Source organism: Phacochoerus africanus, chromosome 16 (genome assembly GCF_016906955.1).
Source record: "Phacochoerus africanus isolate WHEZ1 chromosome 16, ROS_Pafr_v1, whole genome shotgun sequence".
Classification (NCBI taxonomy): domain Eukaryota; kingdom Metazoa; phylum Chordata; class Mammalia; order Artiodactyla; family Suidae; genus Phacochoerus; species Phacochoerus africanus.
In genome coordinates, this window is record NC_062559.1 from 6,272,722 (window position 1) to 6,287,255 (window position 14,534).

The window sequence follows — 14,534 nt, forward strand, 5'->3', positions numbered from 1 at the left end:
CCACGGGTTCCATGCTGTTGACCGGGTTTAAAGTGGCTGCAGCAGAAGATACCACGTGACTCCCGTGGGGGTTCTGAGTGCTGTCCAGGCTCGGGGTGGGCTTGAAAGGGGCAAATCCTCTTATGAAAGGACAGTCAGTGGCTCTGGGTCTGAAAGGGCACTTAAAGAGGGGGGAGATGGCCCTGTCCACGCCTGCATCAGCAAGGGTCCCTGCCCCGCGTCCGCGCTCAGCGCTCAGACACCTGCCTCCCCAGCACGTCCGGTCCGGTGAGGCCAGCCTGACCCAGGCCTCGGGGCTCCGGCTCTGGGTGGGGGGAGGGAGGAAGCTCACCCCAGAAGCCAGCATACAGGCACCCCACGTTAGGGATACAGTTTTCTAGAAGAGTTCTCGATGGGAAACATCTATGGGGGCCGGATGGAGGAGTCAAGAAAATCTTCATAGAGGGGGTCCTTGGGGGCCTGGGGGGGAGCAGCGTGGGGCTGTGGGGAGTGGGAGGGTCTGTGAAGCTGGGGTGTACTGGAGGGGCCGCTGAGGCCAGCCTGCTGGGTGTCTGGGGGTGGGGGCGCAGGCTGAGGGCTGTGACGCGGCTGGGAGCAGGGGATCCTGTGCGGTTCTGAAGGAGAGACAGGCTCCAGGAAGCAGGAGGAGGGAGTTACAGTGGCAGAGGCCTCCGGGAGGCGGGGAATGGGCTGGAGCCACGAGGAGAAGCTTTCTCCGAATAAACATGGCCTGGTTTCACCTTCCCGGGCTTTTGTGGAGCAGGACAGGGCTGTGACTCCCAGTTTATAGACGAAGAGGCTGCATCCCCAGAGGGCGGGTGGGGCCGAGCCCCAGAGCTTTTCTAGAAAGAGCCCCACTCCCGAGGCCGTCGCAGTGGCCCCAGGGAAAGCTGGCAGCACAGGCCACAGGCGGTGGGTTTGGGTGGGGGTCCCGATGACTCACAGAGGCCCCCAAGGCCCCTGGGAAGGTGCTAGGCTGAAAGGGCTGGTGAGGGGTCTGCCTGGAGATGGTCTTCCTGTGGGATTTGGGGTCTGGATCGTGGCTTCCCAGCCCCCACCCTGCAGCGAGTTTCCCCAAGGAAGTCTGTCTGTGCTTCAGGGGGATAGGATTGCACCCCCTTCATACACACACACACGCACACGCACACACACACTCATTCACTGACTGGCCTCTCAGGCTCCCCTGCTCTGTCCCCGGGGCCTGCAGTGTCCCTGGCCTTCCCCTGGCCCCCTGCCCATGAGAGCAGTGTTAGCGACACGGTGGCCCCCGGCCAGGAGCAGCTCCTGCTGCATCTTCCTGTCGCCGCCACCAGGCTAAATATAACCTGACACTGCACAGCCCTGGGCCGCCAGCGGAGACAGCCTCTGCCTGGGGGCGGACAGGCCGCCTGGAGCCCCAGCCTCCTGCCCTCAGTGTGACTTTGGGCCCAGCTCCTCCTGCTCCAGCAAGGCAGGACGGCGACCGGGACGAGGGTGGCTGCCTCCCTGAGGTCACCTTCCCCGCAAGGACCTGGCACCCTACCTGGTTACAGCCCTGGATGCTTCCACAAGGCCATCTGTCATCTCATCTGGCACCTGGGGCAGGGCTCACTTGTCCCTGCGGTACCCACAGGGAATCTGAAGCTCAGAGAGATGGGCGACCTGCCCACAGTCACACAGCAGGTGCCCAGGGTCCACCTTGCCAGAGCCTGGCTCAGCTCCCCCGAACCCCTCTCTCTGCTGTGTCATCTCCGACTCCGGACTGGGGTCCTGTGGAGTCCTTGGCTCAGTGAGGGCGGTGACAGGCTGCTCTGTTCACCATGTCCCACACGCTCCTCTGCGTGTACTCGGTGAATATTCAGTGAGGATGGAGCCACCTGCGAAGGAGCTGTGATGACACCTAGTTTGCAGACGAGCCTCTAGAGACTCAGACCTCAGCTCATCCAAGGACACTCAGGTCCCCGGCAGGCCTTTCCTTTGAAGAAGCTGAGGGCAGCTCCTGCCTGGGGCCCAGCCTGGGCCAGAGGTGCCCAGAGGTGGGCTTGGGACCACGGGTGGGGCCCCCGGATGGGTTGGGATGTTGGGTGGAGACAATGCCCCTGGGTGTACTGTGGGGCGTGGGTTGGTACCAGATGAGAGCAAGCCAACATCGCGTTCTGATGAAGATGGCACCCTTCCCCGAGCTCAGGGGGAACTCCACCTGCTGCACCTGGCAGGTGGACAGGCCTGGGTCCCCGGGGCCTCCCCTTTCTCCCTTCCTCAGTGGCCTTCCGTGATGGGCATGACCTCTGTGGCTGTTATGCTCCATGGTGCAGAGGAGCCTGTCCGTGTGTGGCTGTGAGCCACCATCAGCTCTCTGCTCCTGGTCTCCATCCCCACCAGGCCCAGGGTGCCCTGAGCCCAGGAGTCAGGCAAAGGCTGGGCATCCAGCCTCCTCACCCTGAGCTGGGGACTGCAGCCGGGGCTGGGGCTGGGGGGTCTGAGGAGGGTGTTCTTCAGCCGCCTGAGCCAGGCTGGCCCCGGGGGGGCCGCTGTGTCCTTGAGACCCACCCCCTGCCTTTCCCTTTCCTCCTCCCTTTAATTCATTATTTTTTAGTGGCTGCACTTGTAGCCTATGGAAATTCCCCAGGCCAGGAACTGAATCTCAGCCGCAGCTGTGACCTACTCCACAGCTGCGGCAACGGCGGATCCTTAATCCCCTGTGCCGGGCTAGGGATTGAACCCCCACCCCAGCAGTGACCCAAGCTGCTGAAGAGACAACGCGAGGTCCTTAACCCGCCATGCCACAGGGGGAACTCCCTCCTCCTTCGCCCTTTTTGTAGACCTCTCTCCTCCCGGCTCCTGCTTCGCAGGTGTCCTGTCCTTCCCGCCAGTACTGGGGGGCGTGGCTACCTCCAGGTGTGGCAGATAAGCAGCCTGCGACTCAGGGAGGGCTGGCGACTTGCCCCGAAGTCATTCTGATGCAATGCGCCAAGGGCCGCTTAACTCCTTCGCCTGTGCCCCGCCGCCGCTTTGCGCCCGGGAACCCCGGGGCTTTCTGTAGGCGGGGCCGGGGTCCTCCGCTCCCCGCTCCCCTGCAGTCCGTGTTTGCTCCTTCCCAAGCGCTCCAGGCTCCGGCGGCCTCGGGAGCGCGGGCCGTGCCTGCCATCCAGCGGCGCTCGGCGGAACTGCAGCTCCGCCAGCTCCGGGCTGAGGTCGGCCTCGGCTCCGGGACCAGAGTCGGAGGGACCAGAGGAGCAGAGGGATGAGCAGGGCCTGGCTAGGTGGGCGCGGGCTCCTGGAGGGCGAGGCCGGGTCCGGGCGTGCGGGGCCGGCCGAGGGCTCCCGGGAGGCAGCCCAGCTACCGACTCTCAACATTTCTTCTCTGCCGAGATGTGTGAAGGTCGGAGCCCCACGGCCTGCAGGCTGCCGTTTGCTTTGGGCGATGCCCCGTTCCCTCCGTCCGTGTGCACCTCCCCTGGCCTGCTGACCTCCAACTGCCCCCAGGGACCTCCACCCGCCTTAATTCCAGCCAGTGATGGGGTGGGGTCCGCTGGGAGATCTGGCGGAAGAGCTCAGGGTGGGTGAGAGGGCAGCTCCCAGAAGACCCAGGCAGCCGGGCAGGGTGGCCGAGCCCCAGGGGACAGTGGCTGACCCCAGCATCACCTTCCTTCCTTCCACATCCCCTGGAAAACAGCAGCTGGGGGCTGACCCACCCCAGTCCTCAGGCAGGGCTTCAGTTCACATTTTTGGAATAACAAGGGCTTTTCCAGACTTATTTGAAAGAAAAATTCCTTGAATGTCGACAAAGGGAGGGGGGGCACTCTGTGTGTGAGTGGGTGTGTGTCCAGGGGCGGGGAGCCGGCCTGTGCTTCTAGGGGGGGCTTGTATCTGGAGTCCCTGTGTCTGGCGGCGGGTGGGTGGCAATCCTGGAAGCTCGGTCCTGGGCTGTCTGGGCTGCCGTTCTGGTCTCTCTTGCTGAGAAGTTGGAACCAAAGTGGGTGTGGGGCGTGGAGGCCTCAAGTTCAAAATCCTGAGGCCGTGCCCTGGGGGCAGGATCCCCAGACCATCCTGAAGGGCTGGGCTCATGAGGTTTCCAGACTCTGGATTTATCTGAGATGAGTTGGATCGGGGATCAGGGGCCTGGATGGCTCGGATCCCTGGGGTGGGTGTTAGGGGGTCTGCAGGGCTAAGGTTTCCTGGTCTCTGGCTTCTCCTTGGTCCCTGCGAGGGCCAGTCCCTGTTCAGGCCGCTGCTGGCCATCACCATATTAGGGCATAAACTCTGGGCGGGCTGTCTGGGTGCCAAACGGTCTCCAGCTGGGCCCGGCCTCCTGCAGCTCCTGACACCACAGCCGTGCTTCAGTGGGCCATGTCAGAGGCCGGAGGTCAGGGGGCAGGAACGACACCTACTGGAGGGAGACCCAGAAAGAGCCCCCCAGCTCAGGTCCCGCTGGCAGAGCCATGAGGGCCTGGGATGCGGTGAGTGGAAGGGCTTTGGGGTGGGGCGGAGAATTCCTGGCCAGCCCCTTCCCTGGCCCCGTCCCCCCTCATCCCAGTGCCATCCCATTGCCATCGGTTTCAGAGGATCTTCTAGAAGATTAATCCCACAGCTGTTAGAATCGCCGATCTGCTTCCCCCTTTCAGCCCTGTCCCAGCAAGTCTTCCCTGAGCCTGGCCAGCGTCGCCCAGGAACCAGCCCTTTTGTGTCTGGCCTCCTCAGGTCCATGGTGAAGCTGCACCTGCCCCCCAGGGCCCCATGGGCTGCTGGCCCCTCCAGGTTGTTGGCCACGCCTCAACTCACCCCAGCCACTTCCTCTCCTCCAGTCTTGACCCTTGACCCTGCACCCAGCATTAGCGCTGCCTCATCACCAACACCACTGGCCAGTGCCTGCTCCCTCGTGCACTGCTCTGGGTGCCAGGCCCTTCCAAGAGAACGTAGACACTGGGGAGCCAGGTCCCTGCAGTTTGGAGAAGACAGTGAGCCTGGGGGAGCCGAGACAGGGAGAGAAGTGTCTGCCCAGGGAGAGAAGATGGGGAATGTGCTTGGCTCCCACAGGGTCCAGGGAGAGGGAGGACCGGGATGCTGAGGCCCTTTCCTGCTGCATCAGGGAGGACTTCCCGCGGGCGAGGGTTCTGAGCTGGGCCTTTGGGTGGAGCCTGAGAGCACACCAGGGTCGCTTTCAGAAATCGGCAGAGAGGAGGGCCATGCGTTGCACAAGGAGTGGAGGTGACAAGGAGCAGGGGTGACAGAGCAGAGGTGACAGGGAGCAGAGACAGACTGGGTACATTCGGCCATATCACCTGGAATAGGGGCTCTGATGGTCAGAGAGAGAGAGAGATTAAGAAAGGAGAAAAAAATCAAGACCAGAGAGGACGAGATACAGAGATGAAAGATCTAAAAGCAGCGCTTCTTGACTCTGGTGAAGGGTCAGTTTTATTTCTAACGTCATAGACCAAGGCTTGTGTGAAATACAAAAGTCAAGTGCTTGGCAATTCCTGTCATGGCTCAGCAGTAACGAACCCAACTAGCATCCCTGAAGATGTGGGTTCGATCCCTGGCCTCGCTCAGTGGGTTAAGGATCTGGCGTTGCTGTGAGCTGTGGTGTAGGTCGCAGATGCCGTTTGCATCCCGTGTTGCTGTGGCTGTGGTGTAGGCTAGCAGCTGCATCTCTGATTCAACCCCTAGCCTCGGAACTTCCATATGCCACACCTGTGGCCCTAAAAAGCCAAAACAAACAGTCACACGCCTGGATATTGTGGCAATAGTAACTTGCTATAAAGGTTTTAAAACTCTTGCTCTCAATTTCTGAACTTATCTTGTCATGGATGACCACCAGCTGGGTACCAGTGTAGAGACAGCAATGACAGAAACAGAGACAGTAATCTCTAACCTGTCTACAGCGTTCAGTGCACGCCAGGCGTTGCCCTAGGCAGCTGGCTCATGTTGACTTATTTAATATTTAACTCACGAGGAAAGAATCATTATCATTCCCATTTTGTAGATGAGGAAAATGAGGCACAGGCAGGTTAAAATTTCAGAAAAATGGGGAGTTCCTGTGGTGGCACAATGGAAATGAATCCAACTAGGAACCATGAAGTTGCGGGTTCGATCCCTGGCCTCACTCAGTGGGTTAAGGATCTGGTGTTGCTATGAGCTGTGGTGTAGGTTGCAGGCATGGCTTGGATCTGTCGTTGCTGTGGCTGTGGCGTAGGGGGCTGGCTCCCATTCGACCCCTAGTCTGGGAACCTCCATATGTCACAGGTGTGGCCCTAAAAAGCAAAAAAAAAAAAAAAAAATTTCAGAGAAATGAGCGAGTTCCTGCCGTGGTGCAGTGGGTTAAGAATCTGACTGCAGTGGCTTGGGTTGCTGAGAGGTGCAGGTTTGATCCCTAGCCTAGTGCAGTAGGTTAAAGGATCCAGTGTTGCTGCAGCGGTGGTGTATGTCACAGCTGTGAGCTGTGGCTTGGATTCAGTCCCTGGCCAGGGAGCTTTCATATGCTACAGGTGCGGCCGTTAAAAAAGAAGAAGAAAAAAGTCGCAGAAATGACTAGGCAGCAGAGCTGGGATTTGAACCCTGAGCTTCTGGGCCTAAAGTCTGTGGGCTTAACCACCAGGCTGCACTGCCTTGCATGAGAAAAAACAAAGATACAGTGAGAAGATGGGGGAAAAAATGAGACAATGCAGGAAGAAAGGAGCAGAAGCCGGTGGGAGAAAATGCACGGGTGGGGAGAGACGGCTGGAGACACAAGGCCAGCAGAGCCAGGGGAGAGCTTTGAGAGCAGAAAGCTGGGGAAGAAGCTGGCAGGTGCACGGCAGGAGGCGGGACTGGGCGAGAAGTGGGGGGGGGGGGAACCTTGTGTAGGAGCCCTGGGGGAGGGGCAGAAGGGGACAGGCCGCTTCAGGTTCGGGGGTCTATCCTGCCTGGTGCCACGGTGGCCTGTGTCTCTGCTCTACAGGGAGCTGCTTCCTGTGCCTGGTGGACGTGGTGCCCGTGAAGAATGAAGATGGGGCTGTCATCATGTTCATCCTCAACTTTGAGGTGGTGATGGAGAAGGACATGGTGGGGTCCCCCGCCCGTGACACCAACCACCGCGCCCCTCCCACCAGCTGGCTGGCCCCAGGTGAGTGCAGCTGCGCCTCCAGCTGGTGCAGGGATACGTGGTTTCCCTTCCCTGGGGCCCTGAGGCTGCCTGAGGCCGATGCTCTGTAGGAAGGGATGCAAAGATGGGGGAAAGGATGCGGAGGAGACGGCCGGTGCCCTCTGGCTCAGGATGGACAGATGGGGCGGGGTGACTGCTCGAGCCGGGATCCACAGGTCCTTGGGGGCAGGATCACGACGGGCTTCGTAGCTTCAGCTGCTTGGGTTCCCACCACAGCATTCCCCTGGGAGTGGGCCTCTCCAGCCCCGGGGATGGGGAAGGCGCCCTTCCCAGATGGCCCCGGCCACTTCTGAGCGGCTCCCACTGCTCATGAGAAAGCTGTATCTTGCGCATGGACTCAACCCTGTGAAGTTTCTGCCTCTGGTCCTCGATCCTGGACTGGCAGCTCCCCGCTGTGGCCGTGGCTGATTGAGAAGAGGACGGGAGGGGATTGTTCCCTGTGGCTGGAGCCAGGAGGCCTCACCTCATCCTCCCGAGACTCAAAGGCAGAGACCTCCTCCTCCCCCGCCATGGCCTTCTTGGATTTAATTGTAAATGTTCTCTCAGAATCAAGGCAAAAGAAACCCCTTCTTGGTGTCTCAAGCTCGAAGATGACAGCGTTAGAATGTATACATGTATGTGGGACGGGGTCACCTTGCTGTACAGTAGAAAACTGACAGAACACTGTAAACCAGCTATAATGGAAAAACAAAAATCACTAAAATAAAATGGCAGCATTAATAATGCTGGCCCTGGGAGTTCCCTGGTGGCTCAGTGGGCTAAGGATCTGGCATTGTCACTGCTGGGGCTGGAGGTGCTGCTGTGGCGTGGGTTCGATCTCTGGCCCTTGAACTTCTGCATGCTTCAGAAGTAAGTAAATAAATAAATAACCCCCCACATCCCACTGGCCCTACCAGTTCCACGGGCGCCATCTGTGAGGCGGCGGCGGGGCGGGGTACTGCGGGAACCTGAGGCATCCCTCCTCCATCCAGATTTCCTGGCATTTACTGTGTGACCTCCAGCAAATCACAGAACCCAGGGATGCAGACGTTTCCTTTTTTTTTGGGGGGGGGGGGTCTTTTTGCCTTTTCTTGAGCCGCTCCAACGACATATGGAGCTTCCCAGGCTAGGGGGTCCAATCGGAGCTGTAGCCGCTGGCCGACGCCAGAGCCACAGCATTGTGGGATCTGAGCCGCATCTGCCACCTACACCACAGCTCACGGCAATGCTGGATCGTTAACCCACTGAGCAAGGCCAGGGATCGAACCCGCAACCTCATGATTCCTAGTCGGATTCAGTAACCACTGAGCCACGGCGGGAACTCCCGGACGTTTCCTTAAGTCTCAGATGGAGATAACTATGCCCACACGTGCAGTTGTGAGAGTCCCAGATGGTTTCTGCCGAGCTCGCTGGTGATGAGGCTCAAGAAATGGCGGTTTATTATTGTCAGAGTCATAAGACTTTAGATAAGACTTTGTTGGAGACGAGTCCTGGGCGGTAGGAGTAGGGTGGGAGGGCTGCTGCCGGCTATCTATGGGGGCTTTCTCTGGCTTTTCCTCCCTCCTCCTCTTGGTGACTGGGGCTCCTGCCCCTAAGCCTTGCCCTCTCCGGGGTTGCTGGCGACCCCGCGTCTCCCCTCTCCCCGCAGGCCGCGCCAAGACCTTCCGCTTGAAGCTGCCTGCGCTGCTGGCCTTGACCGCCCGGGAGACGCCGGTGCGGCCGGGTGGCGCGGGCAGCGCGGGTGCCCCGGGGGCCGTGGTGGTGGACGTGGACCTGACGCCCGCGGCGCCCAGCAGTGAGTCGCTGGCCCTGGACGAGGGGACAGCCATGGACAACCACGTGGCCGGGCTCGGGCCGGCGGAGGAGCGGCGCGCGCTCGTGGGCTCCGGCTCACCGCCCTCCTGCGCTCCCGGCCCGCACCCGTCGCCCCGGGCGCACAGCCTCAACCCCGACGGCTCCGGCTCCAGCTGCAGCCTGGCCCGGACGCGCTCCCGAGAGAGCTGCGCCAGCGTGCGCCGCGCCTCCTCGGCGGATGACATCGAGGCCATGCGCGCTGGGGCGCTGCCCCCTCCACCGCGCCACGCCAGCACCGGTGAGGGTCGGCCCCACCCCTGCCACGACTGCCCGGCCCGAGTCCCCTCCCGCAGGCCTGCCTCTTCCAGGACCTCAGCTTCCTCCCTCTCCGGCCGGTCCTGTGGGCCTGGGAGATGGAAATCCCATTAAGCGTTTATTTAATCCCATTAAGTGGCCTTTTACTCCATTAAACCTGCCTTCATCCCATGGCGTTCTTCCACTCTCAGAGCCGGTGGTGGTCCGTGGAGCTGGCTCTCCCAGGCCCTCCTGGAGCAAGGAGGCCTGCAGGGGGTCTGGGTCCCTGCCACCACCTGGGCCTCTGCCCCGCTGCCAGTGCCCTAGAACAGACCCTTACGGCGGCTCTCCAACGTCCTTAGCTCAAAGTTGCATCACAGCGGTGTGTCACTCTGTGCTTCTTTAAAGTGGGAGGGGTCTAGCCTCCCTGGTGTCTCAGTGACTCTGCCCCTGTCTCCTGAACCGCCCTCCTTGACTGGCTCAACCCCATGGTCCATTCACGCAAGGCCTGTCTCCGCCTTAGCTCTACATCCGGGACCTGACAGCCCCGCTCCTCCACCCGCCCCCACCCCCTGCCTCCCTGATCTCTCTTCCCCTCCACCCCAGGGGCCATGCACCCCCTGCGCAGTGGCCTGCTTAACTCCACATCAGATTCGGATCTCGTGCGCTACCGCACCATTAGCAAGATTCCCCAAATCACCCTCAACTTTGTGGACCTCAAGGGCGACCCCTTCCTGGCTTCGCCCACCAGTGACCGGGAGATCATAGCCCCCAAGATAAAGGAGCGGACCCATAACGTCACTGAGAAGGTCACCCAGGTAGGCGCCCAGCTCCCTGGCTCTCTGCTTACCTGGGAGGAACTTGGAAGGGGATGGGAGTGGCCTGCGGTCAGAAGTCCCAGTGGAGGGGTGCAGTCAGTGAGGGCTTCCCGGAGGTGGCAGGCATGCTGGCTGGCCTGGGGGTGGGGTTTCAGAGCTGAGATGAGAGAACAGTCTGAGAGGTCCCAGAGAAGATCAGACTGGAGGGGAGGAGGCAGATACAGAGGCCAGGTTGATGAGGCTCAGGGAGGGCAGGGTGGGTGAGGCTGGACTTCTGGGAGGGGCAGGGTGGGTGGGAGGAGGCAGCCAAGGGGCACAGCAGGGTCTCTTGGCAGGGTGTGGTGAGGACAGTTGCGGGGGGGGGGGGGGGCAGTCCAACAGGAGGCTTTAAGTTAGAAGAGGCCACAGGGGCCAAGGTCAGGGGTCGGTCCTGATTCTTCAAGGCCCCTGTGATGAGCCAGGCAGAGGGTGGGGACCCAGGGCCAGGACCAAGATGGCCTAGAGTTGCCTCTGTCTCCACAGGAGAGGAGAGTTGCCTTCCCACGTGGGGAGGGGTGGGTATGGTGCGGGTGCACAGATTCAGAGGGAAGGAACCCCTGAATCCTGGGCTGGAGAGGGTTGCCAGCCTTGGGGGGCAGTGCCCACCGCTGCCTGGCGGCCAGGCCAGCCTGGTCTTCTGCCCCCTCTTGGCAGCAGGATTGTCTGCACTGCCCGCACTGTCCGGTCCATCCCAGCTCCTTCCAGTCGTGGCCTTGGGGGTGGGGGTAGGGTTAAGGGTGAGAAGCCAGGGACACCCGGGTGTTGGGGGCGGGGGGCTCCTGCCCCACACCTGCCTCGCCTCTGTCCCTGTTGCCTCCTCCTGCCCCATCCACAGAGTTGGCCCGAGCGAGGGAGCCATCCGTCTGCTCCTCCTCGTCCCTCCTCCTGGCTCTGCTCCCGCTGCTGCCTCTGGTTGTCTGGGTTCCTGCCAGGTCTCCAGCCCCTTGGCCTTGACTCCAGAACGTTCCTCCACACCCTAGGCCCCATATCTGGAAGCCTCCTCCTCGCCCTCTCCCGCCCCCGCCTCTCGTGTTTCCACCTGGAGGGCCCCCCCCCCCCCCGGCGTCTGCCCTGCTCTTGTGCCCACGGTTTGTGCTGTCGTGTTGCGGTCTGTGCTTTTGGGTCGGTGTGTGTCAGCGTGCGCGTGTGTTCCTGGCTTTTTGGTCACCGGGAGGCCTCTCCATCTCTGGGTATCTGTCTGACTCTGGCTGGCTGGGCACTGGACCGGCGGGGCGGGGGTGTCGGGGAGACCATTAATCTGCGGTGACAGGCCCGGGCCGCCCGGGGGAGGGGGAGGGGCGCGGGCTGCGGGAGCGGCTGCTGCAGGAGCCCAGAGCCGGCCGCGGGGGAGGGGGCCTCGGGCCGGGCCCGGCCGGGCGGGGGAGCCCAGTGTGGCGGGGTGGGGGTGGGGACCTGGGAGGAGGAGGGGCCGCCCGGAGGAGCCGAGGTTCCGACCGCGGCGCCGCTGCTGGGCTGGCAGCGGGCAGAGCGCAGCACCCGGGCAGCGGGGCCCGCACCAGGGGACCATGGGCAGCCCGAGCCAGGCGGGCTGCTGTCCACGCTCACTGCCAGGGTGACCCCAGCCCTGAGGCCCAGCCCCAGCGACCCGGGCTTCCTGCCAGAGGCTGCCCTGGGAGCCAGGCTGCCTGTCTCTGGGGTGCAGACTGGGCTGGGACTGCTGTTGAGGTGCAGGTGAGGCGCTGGCTGGGCCCTCCTCGGGCCCCAGGGCAGGCAGGCTGGGGGGAGCCAAGTCCTCCATGGCGGCCCCAGCGGGCAAGGCGAGCAGGACAGGGGCTCTGCAGCCCAGGGCCCGGAAAGGCCGGGTGAGGCGGGCCGTGCGCATCTCCAGCCTGGTAGCCCAGGAGGTAGGTGACCCCCCAGCCCCTCCCCCTTCCTCCAGGGCTGGGGCTTCTGAGATGCAGGATGGTTTGGGGTGCCAAGGGGGCTGTGGTCCCGGTCATCCCACCCTTGGCTCCAGCTTGCTCTTCAGGCCCGCTGGGCCTTGGTGGACAGGGTTTTTCTTACCAGGGCCTCCCTCTCCTTGGGCTCCCACGGCCCAGTCTTCCAGCTCGAAATGTGAAAGGTAGAGAAGGAGGACAGGAGTGAAATGGGTGCCCGGAGAGGATGGCAGGGAGACCGGGGAGGAGGGGAGCTGCCTCTGCCTCCACCCTACCTCCCCCAGCGGCGGGCGGGTGGCAGCGGGCCTGGCACGGAGGCACTGTGGCTCCGCCCCTCCAGCACTGGGTGTTGGGAGTGGGCCAGGCCAGGGAGGTGTGGGCTGCCTCTGGGGTCCGGGGTTGGGGCTGGAGCCTGAGGAGGCTGGGAGTCAGAGGCCACTGGATGAGTGGGGAAGACAGGCTGGGCCAGGCCCCTGGCTCACCTCCTCTGGGCAGCCTGAGGTGCTGGTGGCCCAGGCTTATGACTCTGTAGGCAACTCCTGGGAGCCACCTCTCTACCAGCAGGGGCTTCTGTCAGAGAGCCAGGGACTCAGGGAGGAGGTGGAGGGGGAGCTGGTGGTGGTGCAGGGCTGAGTCCAAGAATCCCACCCCTGCCACCATCACCGGGCACCTGAACTCTCTCTGTCTTGGCTCTCGGGCTCCTTGAAGCTGGGGTTCAGGTGGGGGGCGTCCTTCTCAGCCACAGGGGAGGACCCAGGGTTTGGCTTAGATGAGCTTTCATGTTCTGTGAGACGTAGGTCACGGGAGGTCCCACACAGGCCGACGGCGGCATGGGGGTGGCAGAGCTGAGCCCGGCTCCCTGTAAGATGAGGTGTGCGGCTCCAGGTCTCACTTCCCCGGCTTGTCCCACGTGTGTGTGTGTGTGTGTGCGCGCACGCGTGCGTGTGCACACCTGGTGGGGTGGACACACCCCTAATAAGGGCCCTCTCAGCTTCCAGTCACTTCTAGGGAGATGTCCTCCAGACAGTCCATCTGGCGAGGACGATTCCAAGGGATCCCCAGCTTGAATGTGAACAGGAGTTTCTGAGGCTCCACCCACCACGGCCCTCCCAGCACTGAGGCCTGCGGATGTGAGCTCTGGCCCTAGTACCGGCCAGGCTGGGAGCGTTTGGGGGGATTCTGGGGGGAAGGGGGGACAGGTGGAGGCCGCAGGGGGACAGACGAGGCTCCCGCGATAGTGAGGGAAAGCTGGCCTCAGCTCTTCGTGGTTCGGCTTGAGGGGAGAGAGGGGTTTGGCTGCTGCCACCTGGTCTGGATGGTGAGCCTGCCTCTGCCCGAGGGATGGGGAGGGGGAACAGGATGCAAGGTCAGCCTGTGAAGGGCTGGGTGGTCACTGCTGAACGGCTGCCCCGGGCCAGGGAGAGTACCGAGGGGGGAGCAGGTGTTTTGGTCTCTCTCCCCTGGATGCCAAGGGGCCTGAGTCTGGGTGGCTGGTATCCTTGGGCCAGTGGCATGAGGGACATTTAGGCCCTTCGTCTCTGGGCCACCAGCAGTGGGACTGGTCAGGAACTGCAGTGACCAGCACCATTTACGTTGCCCAGGCTGGGAGCTGTATCCTTGGAGCATTTTCTGGATGGAGCCCATGGCGTGGGTGGGATGTCTGGGTGGGGTTAGGGGGCCGGGCGGGATCGCAGAGTGGGAGTTATACCCGTAGCCATGGGTCGGCAGTGCCGGCAGTACTGGCGGGCTACTGCCCGGTCCCTGCACTCAGGTAGCCCGCCAGGTCCCGTGCCACCTGGGGAACCATGGTGCCCAGGTCAAGGGCTGCTCAGTGGCTTGGCCGCTTGGCTGGGGGTGGGCCTCCCCCCTCATTCTGCGTGACCTCTTCTCTGGAGGGCCCGTGGCCTGGCCTCCCCTGCCCAGACGTCATGTCCCCGGCTGGACATCCTATGCTCTTACCTCCACCTTCCCTGCCCGCCCAGGTCCTGTCCCTGGGGGCCGACGTGCTGCCGGAGTACAAGCTGCAGGCGCCGCGCATCCACCGCTGGACCATCCTGCACTACAGCCCCTTCAAGGCCGTGTGGGACTGGCTCATCCTGCTGCTGGTCATCTACACGGCCGTCTTCACGCCCTACTCGGCCGCCTTCCTGCTGAAGGAGACGGAGGAGGGCTCCCAGGCGCCCGACTGCGGCTACGCCTGCCAGCCGCTGGCCGTGGTGGACCTCATCGTGGACATCATGTTCATCGTGGACATCCTCATCAACTTCCGCACCACCTACGTCAATGCCAACGAAGAGGTGGTCAGCCACCCCGGCCGCATCGCCGTCCACTACTTCAAGGGCTGGTTCCTCATCGACATGGTGGCCGCCATCCCCTTCGACCTGCTCATCTTCGGCTCTGGCTCTGAGGAGGTGGGCTGGCAAGGAGGCGGGGGCAAAGGGAGGGCAGCGGGTGGGAGGGGGCGGGGCCGGCGGGGATGCCGCGAGAAGGAGGGCGGCAGGGGCACGGCCGGGCCCCAGGTGACCCGTGCCTGCTTCCTGATCCGTATGAGCCCCTCGCTGGGTGCAGACGCGCAGGGCCTCGCCTTTCCCT

The 14,534-nt window shown here is 62.7% G+C and overlaps 1 protein-coding gene across 4 annotated transcripts in view; it reads left to right on the forward strand.

Annotated features, from left to right (window-relative positions):
• KCNH2 (potassium voltage-gated channel subfamily H member 2) overlaps nucleotides 1–14,534 on the forward strand; it is a 35,751-nt gene that overhangs the window by 14,008 nt on the left and 7,209 nt on the right. For 2 of the 4 annotated variants that reach the window (XM_047763272.1, XM_047763273.1), the window contains 4 exons: nucleotides 6,917–7,081; nucleotides 8,748–9,191; nucleotides 9,794–10,005; nucleotides 13,925–14,353. In XM_047763272.1, coding sequence (XP_047619228.1) covers nucleotides 6,917–7,081; nucleotides 8,748–9,191; nucleotides 9,794–10,005; nucleotides 13,925–14,353 — 1,250 coding nt within the window. Of the gene's footprint in view, nucleotides 1–4,090; nucleotides 4,440–6,916; nucleotides 7,082–8,747; nucleotides 9,192–9,793; nucleotides 10,006–11,395; nucleotides 11,910–13,924; nucleotides 14,354–14,534 lie in introns of those variants that run through there. The other 2 variants (XM_047763271.1, XM_047763274.1) reach the window with 2 other exon arrangements.